Raw genomic sequence first — 18,877 nt, 5'->3', positions numbered from 1 at the left:
CTTTCGCACCGTACGTAGCCAGCCGTCCTCAATCGGAGGTGACGCTCGTGGCCAGTGTGCGGGGCAGTTTTCACGTGTTCAACGTTGTCAGCCATTCCCCGGCATCCTGGGTGGTTGTGTCGGGGTAAGCCGAGTGGAATCGTCCACCAGAAATAAAATAAAAACAACGGCGGCAAACGTTGCAAATAACGAACCCATAAATGGTAGCAGGGCCCATAATTACAAATTCGATGGAAATGACCCGCGCACGCGCTGGCGGGCGGCGATGTCACGGCGGGCGCTCGGAGCACGGAGGCGGCTGACGGGAACGGCGGCCTGGCTCGACTTGCGAGCCAGGCCGCCCAACGGTGGCTCGGAGCGGTTGGAGCAAAACTTCGTTCGTCGATGTTCAATTCGATCGTGAAAAGGATTGGGGGAGAGGAGGAGCTGTATGTGATGAACACATCGGCACCACGTGGACAAATGGTGCCCGGATGAACGTGACAAATCTCGTCGCGTGGTGGAGGGTTCAGCGACTACAAACTACATTCGCGTGGGCCTAACTCAAAAGCAAACACGGGACATCATCATCATCCTCATCGTCGTCGTCGTAATCATCATCGTCGCCGCTGTTGTCCTCCCAGGCGATGGGGGCCGTGCGGTGCTGCCAGGGGGAGGCGCCGCCGCCGCCCCACGTGTACGCGGCGGCGCGCGCCGCCTTCCGCCGCATGCTCGGCAGCCGCCAGGACCAGACGCTGCTCTTCCTGGGCGCCGCCGGCGCCGGCAAAACCACGGCGGCACGGCACGCGGCCGAGTACCTGGCCACGTTCGCGGCGCACGGCGCGCCCGGCGGGGGCCTGCCGGGATCGCTCGCTAGCGCCCGCCCCAGCGGCGGCAGGAACGTCGTCGAGCCCTGCAAGAACATCAGCGGTGAGCGAGCCCGCGGTCTGGAATGCCCCTAACCCACCCCGCCCCTTACTCCCCCCAGCCATCCGTGCTGTTGGCTTCCTGCCCCTATTCAAGTCCAGGCTCTCTCTAGAGCAGCGTTCTTCACTCATTTTCAAAAGTGGGGGGGGGTGGGCACTTTCGCGCCGATAAGACATCAGCAGTGTGAGGGCCACCACACATGTGAAACCATTGGTGGTTTGACAGCAGCACGATGATGATGATGGGGGTTGTTTTCAATCTGTGTATTGTCGGGGGAACTGCACATCAGGGGCCACCAGGGGCCGCCAGTGGCCCACACTCCTCTGGAGCTGCCCATTCTCCTCTGCCTGTGACCGACTGCCTCCTTTGTGCCGAGCGAACATGCCTGGCGCGTTGAGACGCGGTCCCGTTTAGATGTGACGTGAACACGCATGGTACGTGAATCCTGAACATTTTTTTGGGTCTTCCCCTCCCGCCTGTTTTATTCCGATACAGTGCTGTTGGTGTCATGAGACGGAGTCCATTCGGAACACGCGCAATAAGCAGTGCAATCGCCCTGCGTTCGAGAACGTGTTGACTCGGGACTCGTTCTAAATCCCCTCCCCCCCCCCCCCCCAATCTCTGCGGTCTTCTGTATATTAAGGCGTTATCAGACTGAGCATATACATGCGGGAGGAAAAACCGCAGCACCCTGGAAGTAAACGCACGCATGCGAGGGGGCAACGCTCTATCCCACACTGGCAGAACAGCTCCACATTGTTGCTGAGCCGCCCTCTGCTGGCGAGCCACGGTTACGGCTCCTCCTGGACGGCCACGGGAAGGGAGTTGTGCACCAATCTGTGCGGCGATCCACCAAACCTCGCCGCCGCTGCTGCTGCTGCTCCCTCCACAGTGCGGGATTGCAGGCCACGTGCAGCAGCGTAGGCACCACCGCGTAAAACGACAGATCGAATTTAACGTCGTGGGATTTGATTTTATTGCGCTCGCCGGTGAGGCCATCATTGCGCTGCTCTTTCGATCCGAATTTAGAACACAGACGGCTGAAGGCCCCCACTTCAAACCCAGAAGTCTCGGCGATGCAAGCTCAGGGTTGTTCTGACCTCTTGAGCCACCGGGTCAAATAAAAAAACAATCCACCGCGCAGCTTCACTTTGTTCCCCATCAATAACGCGGCTCTCTTCGTCCTATGGGAGAGACTTCCACCGCTGAGTCAGGAATGCCAGCAGAGATGAGCATTACCCAACGCCGCTCATTTGAGTAGTGGGATACTTTAATGTCTCTTTATTGTTGTATCTTTCTCATCTTTGCTGTTGGCCGCATTTCTCGATACATTACGCGTTGACAATTGTTGCTTACTCGTGGTGGAAGGGGGTGAGTGGGTGGGTGGTGATAAGCAACACACACCAGGGCTTCTCTGCAACACAGGCAGCATTTAATTTTGGTTATGTTTAAAGTTGTTGTTTTTTTACACGTCTTCAAAGCAACAAAACACACATCACAGATTTACATTCAAAGCCACGGGCTCCTCTGGTCCGTATCTCTGCGCGCTCACGGCACCGCATGTGCGCGCGCGCAGCCGCGCGAGCGCGCGTTTTGTTTCAATCCTCCGTTTCGCTCGTTTGCTTTGTGAAAGTGAAAAGATTTTTTGTTCAAATTTTCATTTTTGCGGCGGTTGGGACGGGGGGGTGCCCCAACGGCTCTCACGTTCACGGCTCGTGGCCTCGTTTGCCCGCCCGCCCGCCCGCTCTGAGCGCTCGCCGCTCTCTCGCGCACCGCCACCGCCGTAAATCATGTCCGCTTTGTGTTCTCAATTTTCCGGCGCCGGAGCAGGGAGGCTGCGGGCCGCCTTCACGGTGCTTGAGTCGTTCGGTCACACCTCCACCGCCACCGCGGCGATGACGGGTGGCGGCGGTGACGGCGGCGGCGGATCGTCGCGCTTCGCCCAGCTCCTCTCGCTCGACTTCAACCAATCAGGCCGTCTCGCCGCCGCCTCCGTGCAGGTCAGGGGAAGTATGACCCCGTGAACGACGAACCGGAGCTCTTTGTATTTTCACCTTCTCTCTCTCTCCCTCCCTCTCCTCTCTCCGCCTAACGGCACACTATTTGCTGAGTTTGCCATTGCACGATCGAGTGAGTTTTTAGATTTTAATATTTTTACCTGCTTTTTTGTTTTATTTTGTCTTGCTGAGCGAATGGCATTTTTAAAGTGTTTCTTCATAGGTGAACGGGTTTGTTTTGGGACACGCAAAGAATTGTTCCGTTGATTCGAACGTAAATATAGTGCAGGGGTACTGAATATACAGCGGATCTCGATCAGGGTTTGTGTGTGTGCACGTTCGTGTATGTGCGTGCTCACGGCCAACACCAGTGACGATTATCTGAACCGGTCCTGGGCCTCCCCTAGGTCGACTCAGCCTCAAATGAGTACCTGGGCGTCCGGGCGTGGTGTTGGTGACCCACCCCCACGTGTACCGTGCCGGCCTTCATAAGTGCTCGCTAACAGCACTTGCCCCAACAGTCTGTTAAATAGTCTGTTAAGGCTATACGGGGGATCTTTGTCTTTTGTATGTGTGCACATGTGTGTACAGCGGCACAGTGGTTGGTGCGCTGTGCTACGAACACACCGACCCGAGTTCGATTCCCGCTCACAGCCAACATCGATGATGAATATCTGAGCCGGTCCTGGGCCTCACCTGCTTGGCGCGGTGTCTAAAAATTATCACTGGGGAGACAAAGGCGGCCGGGCGTGGCGTTGGTCCCACCACTTCCTCATGTGGCCATGCCAGGCCTTAACTGGTGCTACTCGTGAACAATACTTGCCGCCAACAGTTTGTGTAGAGGCTACAGGGGGGACCTTTGTGTGCGTGTGTGGGGAGTGGTAGTGTAGTGGTTAGCGCTGCACTACGAACCTGGCGACCCGGGTTCGATTCCCGCTCACGACCAACACCGGTGACGATTATCTGAACCGATCCTGGGCATCCCCTCGGTCGACTCGGCTTAAAATGAGTACCTGATGCGGTCGGGCGTGGTGCTCGCCACCCACCCCCTCGTGCGCCGGCTCGGCCTTCATAGGCGCTGCTCGCTAACAGCACTTGCCCCAACAGTATGTTAAGGCTACGCGGGGGATCTTTGTGTTTGGTGCCCCCCCAGACCATGATGCTGGACAGACTGTGCGTGGTGCACAGGGCCGAGGGAGAGCGTCCGTTCAAGGTGTTCCAGCAGCTCATGGCAGGAGCCGATGTCGCCCTGAGGTTTGTCACCGCGCACCACGCTTCGGCCACGATGGATACGCGGCGGTCGCGTCTGCGACGTCGTCCGCTCCCGGTTTCTCTTCTGCTTCATCTCGTTGTTTGACTTTCGTTGTCGCGTTTTGACTCGCGCACAAATGTTTTTGTTGGTGACCTCGGTACACTCGCGACAAAGCAACGAAGCCTGGACTGAACTATTTTCTGAACTAAGGCCCGCTGAGATACATAATTATTTTTCAGAAGCAGCCTGGCCACAAATGATAGCTCAACGTAGTGGCTCATCCTGTGAAAATGTTTAGCAGCATGTTGATTCTAAACGTGGAGGGGGAAAACCGGAGGACCCAATTAAAAATCCACGCAACCACAGGCAGAACATGCAAACTCCGAATACACAGACATCAGGGTCGGGATCAACCCCACGACCTTCTGTCTGTATACCACGCGGAGGTTGATAACATCTCGTCGCTGTCGCGAGATTTTTACAACTTCTTAACCCGAGCCGTTCATGCTTCGGCGTTTGCATCGCCCGTGCGTTGTTCGCCCTTTGCCGTTCTTTGCCCTTTAGCACCGGCGAGACAAAGCCGTGAAGGAGGCTTGAGCTCTGGTGTAGGCCAGTCGGTTTCTCAAGGACAATGGGAGTACATTTCCAAAGCGTGCTCGTTTGCATGTTTTACCGCGGGCACGGTGTGCGGTTAATGCAGACTCGATGCCTTGCGATAGCTGTCTGTGTGTCTATTTGGTGTTTGAACATTTTAATACCTACACTAAAATAAAATGTTTAACCTACATGACTTTACCGAAAGAACCAAAGAGTATGGATTCCTGCGGTCACGAAAGCTTCAAATCAAGATCTTCACACCTCCTGTATCACTGGCGGAAAGGGTAAAGCGTCGGTTATTATCATGATCCAATTTTTTTTATAACCCTGGACATAATCCCACCGCGCGTTTCTGTCTCTCTCCACAATGCCCCCCCCCCCCCCCCATTTGTGTTTCCAGAACGGAGCTCTACATGGGCACCTTTGCAGATGTGAACGTGTTCGGAATCGCGCCGCTAACGAAGGCAAGCTGCTGCTTCTCACGGGCTTTGAAAAGAAAGTTGCTTCGTAATCACCGGAGCCTAATTAACTTATTGTCATCCATCAAACCGGGGTCGGGGGGGGGGGGGCGACGCGCACATTCGGCTACCCTCGTTAAGGGGATCGCCGATCAAAAAGACGACGCAGTTTGATAATAGGTTTTTCCCCTTTTATCTGGCAACAAAACAGCTGTGTTAAGATGTCAAAACACCACACTGAAACCTTTTACAAGGAATCATGTCTGCATTAACCACAATGCTTGTGGTCAGAATGCGAACAAAAAAACATACTCTGATAATATATGCGTTGTCCTTGAAAATGATTGGTCCAAACCAGAGACAGCTTTCTTTTGAGCCTCGTCTCAAACGGTGTTAGACCAGCAGATACGCCTTTTGGCGTCCTCAGTTTCAAAGGCAATGCATATATTATCAGAGTATGTTTTTTGTTTGCATTCTGACCACAAATATTGTGGTTAATGCAGACATGATTTCTTGTGAAAGGTTTCAGTTTGGTGTTTTAACAACTGAAAACCTGTTTTGCTGCCAGATAAAAGGGGAAAAACCTAAAATCATATTTTGGTACTGGCAAAGGAGGTCTCATGATGACGACGCAGTTTGCTCAACAATCGCGAGTTCAAACGCGGGCTCAGCACGCAGCTGTATTTAGATTTTTATTTTGTAAATAAAATATGTTGGTGTGCGGTTTTTGTTGTTTTTGTCTCGGCCTGCTCTCTCTCTGGAACCAATTTAATGTGGGCGCCCGAGCGCAGGTATTTGCTCAAAGGCTTTTCCTGACCGGCGGGCCGAGCTTCGTCTGGGACGCTTGAAGACGATCGTTGGCCACTTCGAATGACGTCTTCTCACGTTGCCGTCATTAACGCGCCCGCGCGCCATCCACTGACGAGGCCTGAAATACAATTTTTAATGATTTTTGTCGATTTCTTTTTATTTAAGCAACGTCCGAAATATGGAGAGCGCCGGGTTTTGCCACTGGCTGGGCACGTGGCAGATCGACGAATCAAAGGGCCGCGGCTCCAGCGTCCGTGCCGGCCCACAGCGTGGCTCCGCCACCTTGCGCCCTCACGCTGAGTCCGGCCTTGAGAGGCTTCGCTGTGTAGGCCGTGTGTGAGAGCTGGTGAAGGCCAGAGCCGGCGGTGACTCGGTTCGAGGGTGGCTATCCCTCACCACCCCACCCAGCCACGCAGGCCATGCACCCTGGCATTAATTCAAAACAGTAAAACGCATCGCACTTTTAACGTGGCTTGGGCTTCCACTGGGTCTACTCAGCCCGAAACGAGCACCGCATGCCGTGCGGTGAAGTACTGTGAGGCTGAGGGTGGCCGGCCGGGCGCCGATCGTCGTTGGCGTCTCGGCCCCCCCCCCCCCGCCCACCTCGCACGCTCGCGGCATCGGCCCTCGACGGTGCGCTCGCTATAACGGCGCCCGCCTCCCGCGTTCGTGTCGCCCGCACCAGCCCGAGGAGCGGCAGGCAGCGGCCTCGGAGTTCTCCGGGCTCCTCTCCGCCATGAAGACCCTGGGGTTCGACGAGAAGGAGCAGCGAGGGCTCTGGCTGGTGCTCGCCGCGATCTACCACCTGGGCGCCGCCGGCGCCACCAAAGGTAAAAGGGCCCCCGGGCGACGAGCCGGTCGCTGTCGCGAGCGGTTGGCTGCACGTGCCGCGGTTGCTCGAATCGTTTGGTCACGACACAAAAAAACAACAACTGTCGGAGCAGTCCTCGCCCTCGGGTTAAAAGCCCCCGTGGATTTTTGTGACGGTTGCAACCGCGGTGCAACGGTTCGCAGCGCCAGACTCGCAATCCAGAGGTCGCCGGATCCCGATTCGATCTTCCGCCGGCCTCTGCCCACCCACCGAGCTGTGTCGACGAGTGCGCCGCGGTTAGCCGGTCGGTCGGCAGGTCGCGTGTGGTGGTGGGGTAAATTCGCGCGTACTCCCACCGCGTCCGATAAGTGCCGGGCAGCATGAAAGAGGAGACTAAAGTTGCCCTCGCGAGAGTTTGCTCCGGCGGAGGCCTTTCCGCCAGAGCAGTGGCACGGGAGGACAATCGCTGGGCCGCCCTTCTCCTCCAGCAGCATCGGCTGCAGCTTTGGGCACATCGTGCAGGAAATGGGTGTAGATTCCTAGTGCCTGGATCTCCCACCCCGAACGGTGGTTCCTGGTCCACTCGACTTGAGCGAGGCGCTGTGTAGCGAGTGGGTCCCAAATAATGGGAACTACTGTTTGTTTTTGGAACTGCTTTTTTGTGCGTAGTTAGTTGTTGCCTTTCTGCCGCACCTCCGATTAGCACGGTTGGCTATGTACGGTGCGAAAGAAGTTCAACGTGAACATGCATGATTAGCTGGGAGTGAGAGTTGTAAGAAGAGGGGGAGGCTGGGGTTATGGGGTCAGGGACACGGAGCCGGTACCGCTGAGATCCTGGATGGAGGAGGCCGCCTGTGATTAGACCGGGTCGCTCAAGCGCGGCCGAGTCGATTGTCCCAGCCACTTAGCCTGGTCACCGATGACTGCACAAAAAACCCATCACGTTTCATTAGATTTTTCACTTAATTTGGCTTGTTCTAGCACTGAGAATTAAATGTTTTTTTTGCTTTGATTGACAGGCATTGAACACTCCCCGCAGGACGTATAAAAAGGTTATCTTTGCCCCCAGTGTAGATTAACAAAAACAACAACAATGATGCGGCTTCACAAGCATATCAATAGAAACAAAAGCCTTTATTTGATTAAAAAAAAAAAACAGGCGAGAGCCCAACGAGAGAATAAATGTCTCTCTTTCGAGGCAGACTCGGATCATAAAAAGCAACGCGGTGCGGTGCACATCGACGAAGTGTCGAGACGGCGCGGGGCAAGGTTATTCGAACGGGCAGTGATTACAACAACGGCTGACCGTGAAGCATTGGCGAGAATTAAAACGTAGCCTTGAAATTGCAGCTTTGATACGCTTGCAAGGGCCCCTTTGCCTGTGAGCGCCGGCAGTTGGCCGGCGCCTGGCGCAAGCGAGGCCGACGCTGCCGATGAGGACGCCGCGCGTCGAAACCCTGCCCCGGAGTTTTCCCTGCATCGAATCAACGTCGCCGAGGTGGCACGCTCCCAGAAGGCCGTGCGGCCGAAGGGTGCGTGTGAGGAACGCGATGTTACTTTGTGTGTAGAGACGAAGAAATGTCAGATTATTTATTAAAATGAATAATTATTATTTTAGGACGAGCACGTTCCGTGACTCCGTCTTCCGAGGATATTCTGCGAGAGTTCCCAATGAACGTCGTCGCTCAACACAGTTGGAACGTGATTGGTAACAAAAAATATTTGTCATTATTCTTAGATGCAATCGGGGATGGGGAGCTACAATCAGCTGGAGCTCTCCGTACCTGAGCTGCAGAAAATATTTCCATGCCCCCACTCGGGATGTGGAAACATAATTGGGGGGGGGGGGCAGTTGGGATTTGGGTGGCGATGAAATTTGTATTCATATGGCGTCTAAATTCTATTCTGTCTGCGCACACGATGGCATCGGCAGTGTGGGTTCAGCAGCTCAATGCCAATGTCGAGGTCTACTGGCCACGACCAGAGGGCTTCAAGAGATAGAGAGAGGGGGGGGGCTTGCTGTTCCTCCTCCTCCTCCTCAGTCTAAACGCGATCGCGCCTTGCGGGATGTGACGGGCCGGGCGACGGCTAACGAGCAGGCGTGCCCATAACGAGCCGGGCAGTCCGGCACACGGGGCCGAGGTAACGAGGGGGGGCGCCGCTACAGCAGAGAGCGCCGCTCGCTCTAATGAGTCGCGAGTTCGGGCAGATCGCGTCCGACGATTAAATAAGGTCGTGTGACCTTGTTTAAAAGGCGGTGGGGGGGGGGGGGCGGCGGGGTGGTGGAAGGCATAACAACCTGGGGGAGCCGCGACACGGTACAATGTTCAACGATCCATATATTTTTTTGTATTAAGGCCCTGCAATGATGCGGCCAAATTTTTGTTGTAAAGCCCTCCACCGCCCGACGCAGCCGAACAAAAACGAAGTCTCCGCGTGTAAGCAGCGTTTGACAACGCGCCAATTACTGTTGCTTCAGCTCACCCGATCGGGTGACTTTAAGAACGGTTCTCAAAGCCGAAATTCAGCTCATTAGATCGCGCAAATTTTCGCTCAGAACTGCGTGAAAGTGTCTTGTGGTCAGCGGCCGGGAGGTTGGAATGATAGCCGTGTCACCTGGCCCCAGCTTCTTAACCAGGCGTCGTGACATCGCAGAAAGAAACAATCAGATTAACCGTTGCACGCTCAATACAAAATTTTATTCTCATTCATCTGGGCAAATAAATTGCACACATTATGACCATTAAAACCCCGTGCGTGCATTAAACAGAATGAGTGAAGATGCGATCTGCCTTTGTCTATCGTGCTCTGGCTCCCACTCCAAAGTGTGTATTAACAAAGAGTGGCACGGGTGTTAAACATTGCGCCAATTTTTTTCTTTACTTTATTATAAGAATTTAGGAGGCGCTGGCTGAGTCTTGAGCAGGATTAGGTGGTGCCTAGGGGAGGGAGGGGGGGGCGGTGGGGGTTCGGGGGGGCTCAGCCTCCTTCAAACCCCCACAGCATAACGGGACTTGTCACAAACGAGAGGTGGGCGTTCTGACGGGCACTTTGCTCCGACCAGTGGCTCGTTCCTCCAGCCCCCACCCCCACCCCCTCCGCTGTAACGGGGGGGGGTCTCTCCGGTCGATGAAGTGGTACGGGGGGAGTATGGGAAGAGAGTGGTGGGGGGGGGGGGGAGTTTGGGCAACCGAGGTGGATGGGCGGAAGGAGGCGGGCAGGCGGACGGGAGAAAGGGCACGAGGCAGATGATTTGACGTCACAACTAATCGGTGCTCGCGTCGCCATGGAAACACCACTTTAGGCGACGGTCCACGGACGGGGGTGAAAAGCCCCCCCCCCCCCCCCCCCGATATCTCCGGGCAAACGCCTTTAGTTGGGTTTACTCCCTAATGCATACGCACGCACGCACGCACAAAGTCAAAGGTCCCCCGTGTAGCCTTAGCAGACTGCTGGGTGCAAGCGCTGTTAGCGCGCTCGCACTCCGAAGGGCGACACGGCTCGCGAGGTGGCCGGCACCGCGCACGGGAATGGGCGCGCGTGCACGTGCGCACGCACCATAATTCATAATTCCGTTTTGAAGAAATAGGAGCTAATTTCCTGTAACCATCGAGTGCGTCGGGGGGGCTTGGGGGAATCTAAGTGGCGCGAGACGGATGACCCTTCATCTCCTCCGCGACGGTTCTATTCGAGGCCTGATATCCGCGTTATCGCGCCATAATTTACTCCACCTAGGCCGTTTGCGCTGTTAAGAAAAGAACCCCTCAACCCCGCCAGCCTCCACCCCTCCTCCCCAACATGAAAAATAATAAATAGGAAAGGAGTACTTGAAGGACGTACGCATCAACGGCGCGCGTTTATCTTGCCGCACACGAAGGGGAGGCTCAAGGTAAAGCTAAAGGTGGAGCTGACGGGGACAAAGAGGCGTCGCGGATTCGCAGGAACGTAGCGGCAGCGTCTGCTGCTACGATCTACAGGGTATACACCCTTTCTTCATTTCAGGCTGCGTTTGTGTTTAACGTGCACGCCTTCCCCCCGTGTTGTACAAGACTTTGAATAATTCATAGCGCCGTCGCTCCCTCTGGTAAAAATGTAGATTTGTTTTTTGGGTTGCTTGGTTTCCAAAAAAAACAATAACAAAGAAGGAAAAAAAAGAAGAGAAATCTTCAAAATCCACCATCTGCGCTTTGGCTTGAGCCAGAGCATGTTTAAAACATTTCGCCTGGCCCCTCTGTCAGCATCCGTACCGAAGAGAATTTTGCGCCGTTTCCCGACCGCTACGGAGAGCATGCCCGTGTGTGTGTCTCTTGTTCCGTCGTTTGTTTATTGGTTGTTTTGGTTGTTGTCGCTTGTAAACAAGCCTCGGCACTTGGCGTGAAGTGCTTGAAGCTAAAGAATAGGGTGGAACGAGAAGAAGTAATACATTTACAGACGCTTACAAAAGGCGAGAGCAGCCCACGTTTGCGTTGGTTGTGGGATTTTGTTTTTGTTTTACCATACTTCACCTATGCTGGTTAGTACGGGTGAGCAAAGGTGGTGGAGGTGGGGGCAGTGCCGGATGATCCTCGTAGCAAAGTAGCTACATATGCTATGAGCCCCGCACTTTCAAGGGCCCCATGCTAAATGCTTTCAAGCTATCAATTCCGGTTCAGTGATTCTGCACTTGCTTTATTACTATAGCACTATACCGCCTTCAACTTTTATGAACGACTGGGTGTTTAAGGTTAACGATTTGTCGTATTATCTGGCTGTATAGTAAATGAAAAATACAATTATTTTACTATGCGAGTAAAAAAAAATTGTGTTTTAATATTTATGTGTTTTTTCTTTATTTAGTGCCCCTTTATAACATCCGCTACAGGTCCTGCACTAGCTTAATCCGGCACTGGGTGGGGGGGGGGGATGCGGAGGGGGATGACCGGTTCTGATGTCACGGTTCGTAGTTCGACGATTCCCGGTCACGGCTACCATCGGTGACAAGTGATATCGGAACCACTCCGAGGCATCAGAATCAAATCCAGGAAGAGAAATCAAAATAGCTCCGTTCTGGATTTTATTTTGACTCCGTTCCTGGATTTTGTCCTGAAGATGCTCGCCGCGGTTTCATGCAAAAAGGGCGCGTGTCGAATTTGATCAATTTGGCTGCGAGTATTGTGCACGTGACAATTTTTTTTGTTGTGTTGTCAGGTGGTGGAGGGTCATCCGACATATTTGTTATTTTTGTTTATTCATTTTCACTTGCTTGGTCGTGTCTATATCTGGGATTTGGCCCTTATATATAATTCATGTACAGCGTTATGGAATGCTTTTAGCATGAATGACGCGATACGAAAAAAAAATTCGTATTATTAAAAATGGCCATCGCGGTATAAACGGGGCACGAGGCCAAGGGCAATAGCTGGGAACGGAACATTTCATCAGCCATGATCAATCCACTGCTGGATGGTGGCCTTACCGAAGTCAATCATTCGCCAAAGTTATTCACAGTAACAATGATCGAGCGTCCTTTATGCCGGGGCATCTTGGAGCGCTTGACACGCGAAAAAAGGCGATTTACACACACATGTCAATCATTTTAAAGGACGTCACCCCCAGCGGCAGCTGTCTCTATGCGGGTACCAGCCGACTCGGCACTTGGCGTGCGAGTGGGCAAGTAGCGGGCAATGTCAAGAGTTTGACCTGACCCGTCCTGTACGCTAATCCCGCGCGCGATGCCGTGGCGTGTCGCCGCAGTGGGGCGCAAGCAGTTTGCCCGCCACGAGTCGGCCCAGAAGGTGGCCTACTTGCTGGGCTGCACGCTGGACGAGCTGTCCACCGCCACCTTCAAGCACCACCTGCGGAACATCGGGCTGGGGCCGTGCGGAGGCGGCGGGGGGCGGCCTTCGTCCGTGGGGGCCCACGGCTGCCTGGATGAGACCTCGCTCGATAGCACTCCAGGTACGGACGCACGACGGAGGAGGAGGGAGGAGCGCAGGGAGCGCGGGGGGCCAACGTGTTCCGCCCCCTCGGCCATCGCCATCGCCGCCATCGCCACACGGCGACACGACCACCGCCACTGCTGCTGTCTCGTGCTGGCACTGTCGCCTCCAGACGGCCGCTGCCACCATTGCTGCTACACCGGCACGTTCACCTTAATCGCCACCGCTGCCCCAATCGCTACCTTCATCACCACTACCATCACCGCCGCCGCAACCACGACCAAAACACCAACACAACCAACATCATCATCACCGTTACCACCACCACCACCACCATCTGTGCCGCTTTGAAAATTTCCTCTCGGGGGAAGCGCCCGACGGATTTGATTGAGCGGCTGAGTTTTTAACACCGCCAGCGGCACCTGGTGCCGCTGTGGGGGGGTTGAAATCTCGGCGGGGCGGCTTTTTGACGATTGGTGCTGACGGATGGACGGACGGATGGACGGCACCGCAGGGCCCCGTGCGGTGGAACGCCGCCGTAACGATCCGATTTGACAAGGCCGCAAAAATGTGCCTACCGGCGCACGTCGGGGGTGTTGGTTGTCCGGGCCATCAGTGTGTGAACTCCACCTCGGCGTTGGCTTTTTTATCCATTTATTTATTTCCTGGCCAGAGATGGCACGAGAACGCCGAGCTGAGCGTCACCAGCGTGGCTATTAAGTCGCCATTTACATTCGTGTCTGGACCTGGAAGTGACCGGGTGGCCTCAGCAGGTTCACAATGCCCAGTCGAGGTTTCCACCGCCTGTGGTTTACATCCGGATTCTCAAATGGCAGCGAGTTGACGGCATCAGCCCATTCGCCGATTGGCGGCGCTGCAAAAACGGTCTCGTGTTAATTCTAGATTTGAAGCTTTCGTGACTGCAAGGATTCATATTCTTAGGTTTTTTTCGGTAAAGTCACTTGATACAGCTGTCGGGCTGTGACGGTTCCACCTGAAGACGGAAGCTTGTGTTGCCTCCGAAACGTCGTGATTTTTATTTTATTTTACTTTTATGGTCTCGTGTTAAATGTTGCTCCGTCCCTCGATTCCAGCTGAGGAGTTCCGCTGACACGTTTGGCTCGATTTGCCGCGTGATGAGCGCTGCTCCAGAAGGGCGCGAGAGAAGGGTGCGGCGCCCACCGCCGAATGTGGACAAGAGACAATCGAGGGAGCCGCAGGCGCAGTTCTGTCATGTCGCCTTTCCAAACGGCCGCTCTCTAACACGAGGCGCGAGGCTTCCCTGCGCGAGAAGACCTCCACGTGAACAAATAATTTTTTTCATCTCAGGACAGCGTGGTGCCTCTGACGCAAATGGCACGCAATTAGGAAACATTAAATTTTTTTAGTGTTGCCCGGATGTAATTAACGCCGGCAACTGCGCGCACTAATTGTCCAACGTGGGCAGCGCTGCGCTACGAACCCGGCAACACCCAAATTCAATTCCCCACTCACGGCCAACGTCAAATGGCCGAATATCTGAACCGGTCCTGGTCGTGAGCCTCCACTAGGTCGACTCGGCCTAAAACGTGTACCTGGTGCGAAACATCGCCACTCGTGAGACAAAGGCGGCCCGGCGTGGTGTTGGCTACCCAAAGGCGCTCGCTAACATCACCAACCCCAACAGTCTGTTAAGGCTATACGGTGGGAAGGGGATCTTTGTGTCTGTGTGTATGTGTCTGTGTGTATGTGTCTGTGTGTGCGGGGGTACCCGCTAACAGCGGCCTGCCGCCAACAGCCTGTTAAGTCCACGCGGTGGGGGGATCTTTATCTGTGTGTGTGTCTGTGTGTGTCTGTGTGTGTCTGTGTGTGTCTGTGTGTGTCTGTGTGTCAACGCAGGGCCAAAGCTGACGGCTCTGGAGTGCCTGCAAGGCATGGCCATGGGGCTGTACGGAGAGGTGTTCAACCTCGTCGTGTCGCTCATCAACAGGTGAAGAGGAGGCTCAATCCCAGCGTCGCCCCCCCCATCCCTTCCGCGTGGCGCTCGCAGCGTAGCAGCTGGCGGCGGTGACGAGATTATAATAATTACCATGCTTTCGGTACTCGATGATGCTCGTGATGGCGAAGATGATGATAATTCGGTATGTGACGATAGTGCTGATGTTTAGGTATATTTATGAGTATCATTCAGTATTGGTAGACTTGTTTTCATCACAAAGTCTCATCGAGTCTCGTGATTTATTTTCAGAATGGTCCTGCCAAGTTTCACCCACTCGGAGGGGTGGGGGCCAATGATTGCTCTGTATAACCCCGATTGAGTAGTTTGCGGGTAATTTGGTAATTTGGAAAAAGATTTGGCCAATTTGGGCCATGATGCCAGCACACAATGTCCTGGCTCAGGGCTGTAAACAGAGCCGAGAGTGCCGAGCACCAGTGACGCAACGCTCGCTTGGGCAGGAGAACCACTTTGGATTTTGAAGAGCGATTTGGTCGAGGATGACAATGCTGATGGTGCCGCCGCCGCTGCCCGTGGTGGTGTGGCCGGGGCTGACCTCCTCCCGCAGGTCAATGAGCTCGTCCCAGCACACGCTGAGCTCCGTGCTGCTGGTAGACGCCCCGGGGTTCCGGACGAGCGGCGCGGCCGGGCCGGTCCGCCCCGCGGGCTCGCTCTCCGACCTCGCGCACAACTACGCGCAGGAGCGCCTGCAGCTGCTGTTCCACGAGCGAGCGCTCGCCGCTCCGCTCGAGCGGCTCCGCGAGGTGCGCGCCAGTGCGAGCGTGTGCTGCGAGTGTGCCAGTGTACGAGCGTGTGTGCGCGCGTGCACGTGTGTGTGTGCGCGCGAGCGTGCGTACAATCGAGTGTGTGTGCGTGCGAGCGTGCGTTCAACCGAGCGTGCGAGTCCATGGGCGAGTGTGCGAGCGCGCGTGTGTGCCTGTGTACGCACGTGAGTGCGGTGTGGAGCTCAGACCCTAACTCCGCCACCTACGCTGGGACACGGGGCTTTGCGTTGCGCCCGCACGGATCCGCCCGCGGGTGGCGAGTAAACACCCGGGAGTAAGCGGCTCAGCGCGAGTGAGCGGCACGGGCAGTTGTAATGACATCGGCCGTAAACGGCTGGGATGGCGAACGGCGCTGAAGACACGCACACGGCACGGAGAGCAAACAACGGGGAGAGTAATGGGCGGGGAGAGTAAACGGTGTCCGGAATAGACGACGGGACACGGAGGGGAGCAAACGGAGGGGAGAGAATTTACATCGTGGGGGCGGAATTTAACGGCGTTCCGCCGCTTGACGGTGATCTACCGTGGCAGGGAAGATCGACGCCGCCGGCGCTGCCACCAGCGCCGGCGGCGGTGGCGGCGGAGGGATTTATTCGCCATTTCCACCCCCGAGCGGCATTAATTTCCAATTTCATAAACAAACCCGGACCCTGACCCGAACGCTGGGACAATGTGCGTGGGTGATGGGAAAGGGTCGCGGGTCACCACGCGCGCTGTGGTAGGCGACCAAAGAGGAGGAAACGGAGTGGGCGATGTGGACACGTGCCGGAGGAATCTTGATTTAGTGCCGGAGGAGGAATCCGATGAGCTCTGAAGCTCTTTTCACAGTTGTGCAGTATCGGGGTCACAACAGCAAGCGATACAAAAACACGAGAGGAGTGCAAAATCGATAAAATAGTAGGAAAATCGCTAAATATAAATAAATGAATATTGCCTTAATGATATCAAGATTCCATTTAGCAAGATTGAGCAAGGCAGCAACAACAACAACAACAGTCTACAGGTCTAATTCGTGTGATTATCTGAGGTCCCTTCATCAAACCGCCTATGTTGATGTCAGAGCAACGACCGTAAGTGTTACGTGGAGTGGGTAGCGGAGTGGTGCATCACTGCTGTGATGATGCCTCCTCCTCCTCCACCGTTCTTGTGAATCGGGCATTTGGACACGAGGAGACAAGCGGGGTTCATCCTGGTCGGTAGCCCAGAGAGATATTTCCCGCGCACCACGTCCACGATGACCTCTCGCTGTGGGCTGCGGTTCCCGCATAGTCACGGACCGACCCGAGAAAAGGTTCGGTGAGAAACGAAGCCCCTGGGAGAGAAAGAGAGTTAGAGATGCGACGACGCCGGCGAAACACGGCGACACCGCGGAGAGAGCCGGTGAACGTGATGGTGACGGTGGCACTGTGTGTGTGCCTGTGTGTGTGTGCGGTGTGGGGAGCGGTAGTGTAGCGCTTAGCGCGCTGCGCTATGAACCCGGCGACCCGGGTTCGATTTCCGCTCACGGCCAACACCCAGTGACGATTGTCTGAACCGGTTCTGGGCCTGCACTAGGTCGACTCAGCCTCAAATGAGTACCCGGTACAGTGTGTAAACATCACCACTGGGGAGACAAAGGCGGTCGGGCGTGGTGCTGGTCACCCACTCCCTCGTGTACCGTTCTGGCCTTCATAGGTGCTCGCTAACAGCACTTGCCCCTACATTCTGTTAAGGCTATACGGGGGATCTTTGTCTTTGTGGTGTTCCACAGGAGAACATCGTGGTGGCCGTCGAGGAGGAGCCGCCGAGCTGCACGCCGTCCGTCAGCGCCGTCGACGCCGCTTCCCAGGCCGCACAGGTGACCCGTCACACCGGCACACCACGTCCAGTAACCCTCTCGCTGACGAGCCGTGCCTGTCCCCAAACCACTTGCTACCGAATCCAGTCAAGCAGCGGCCCGGGATATAATTCTCCCACTCACCCGGCACACCACATCAAGTACACATCCCGCGAGTGAGCCGTGGCAACTCGCTTCTTCCGTACGGCTGCTGATGTAGATGGCAGAGCTACGCAGCGACAATTTCACATTCGGGCGGTCAAGCCGGACAACCGCGTCAGGAGCAGCGGACTGGTAACCGTCACTGTGATGTCTCCCCCGCTAGTCACGTGCCCCCACACGGAACACCACGTCCAGTAAACTTCTCGCTGTGGACCGTAGCTGCCTTCTGGCCACGTGCCACCTGTTCCAGTTGAGCAGCGACCCGGGATATATTTACCCACTCCCGCACACCACATCCAGTATATTTCATGCTGTGGGCCGTTACTACCTTGTGCCACTGATTCTCATGGACCAGCGACACCGGGAAATATATGCGCACGCGGCTCACCCGCATCCAGTGTACCTCTCGGCATTGGCGACCTCTCGACCGTTGGCCAATAATCCCTCCGGCTCACTTGATTTTGTCCCCCCGCAACGTTCAACATCGACGTCTCTTGACTTGCCCGCTGTGGCGTACGAGTCCCAAGCGGCAGGGTCGTTGTCGAAGACGATGGGGGCAGAAAGGGCTTAACAGTGTTGACAAAGGAGCGGTGCTTGGAGTCACACCGGGAGACAGGAAGTTGGTGGTTGGGTTAGAGAACGCATCTGAATCTCAAATTATTTGATGAAACTCCATTGGTTGTCGTGCACAAATAACAACAACAACAACAACAAACGTAACGCATTCTTCAATAACACTGTGTGTGTGTGTGCGCGTGGCCTTAAAATGCAACGCAAAAATACGTGTCCTAGGCGACGTTTCGGGCAATGGCCCTTCTTCACAGCACATGAATAGAGAGAGGTCAGAGAAGATTCGAGATGGAGAGCGCACTTGTTCACACCGCGGATGAAAATCGCATTAAATACAATATGTGCATGAATAGTGCTTAAATTAGCCGACGAATGGGCAACCTATTAGGATTAGTTTATTTTTTCCTTTCTAAATTGCCGACTCTCTTTGCTTCGGGGAGTTCGGGGGGGGGCGGGGGGGTGGGAGTCTTCATTCCCTGTGCCACAGCGTCACCGCCTGGCCGCTGGGAGAGACTTCAGCCCGAACAGAGAGGGTCGAGCATAACAATGGGTTTGATCTCTTACTGGCAATACAACAGCTGCGTTAAGATGTTCAAACACCCAACGGAATCCTTATTCATGAACTCACGTCCGCATTAACCGCACGTGCGTGTGGTGAACATGCAAACAAAAAAAAACGTGGTCCGATAATATATAATGCATTGTCTTTGAAACGAATCGATCCGCACCAGAAAGGTCCCATATTAGAGAGGAACTGTTTAACGCGTCGCAGGCTTTTCGCGACCAATATCATCCATAATCGAGTTTCTTTTTTAGGTGT

The 18,877-nt window shown here is 54.9% G+C and overlaps 1 protein-coding gene across 9 annotated transcripts in view; it reads left to right on the top strand.

Moving 5' to 3' along the window:
* Positions 1 to 18,877, top strand: part of MYO18A (myosin XVIIIA) — a 133,352-nt gene that overhangs the window by 78,029 nt on the left and 36,446 nt on the right. For all 9 annotated transcript variants that reach the window (XM_061561100.1, XM_061561097.1, XM_061561101.1 and 6 more), the window contains 9 exons: positions 624 to 909; positions 2,737 to 2,906; positions 4,057 to 4,157; positions 5,153 to 5,216; positions 6,706 to 6,850; positions 12,565 to 12,768; positions 14,628 to 14,718; positions 15,293 to 15,488; positions 17,260 to 17,346. In XM_061561100.1, the coding sequence (XP_061417084.1) occupies positions 624 to 909; positions 2,737 to 2,906; positions 4,057 to 4,157; positions 5,153 to 5,216; positions 6,706 to 6,850; positions 12,565 to 12,768; positions 14,628 to 14,718; positions 15,293 to 15,488; positions 17,260 to 17,346 (1,344 nt within the window). The remainder of the gene's footprint in view (positions 1 to 623; positions 910 to 2,736; positions 2,907 to 4,056; positions 4,158 to 5,152; positions 5,217 to 6,705; positions 6,851 to 12,564; positions 12,769 to 14,627; positions 14,719 to 15,292; positions 15,489 to 17,259; positions 17,347 to 18,877) is intronic.

This window comes from Lethenteron reissneri, chromosome 27 (genome assembly GCF_015708825.2).
Source record: "Lethenteron reissneri isolate LAM-NWPU_2019-01 chromosome 27, ASM1570882v1, whole genome shotgun sequence".
Taxonomy (NCBI): Eukaryota; Metazoa; Chordata; class Hyperoartia; order Petromyzontiformes; family Petromyzontidae; genus Lethenteron; species Lethenteron reissneri.
Note: the sequence above shows the minus strand (reverse complement) of the source record. Positions and strands in the feature narration are given on the sequence as shown.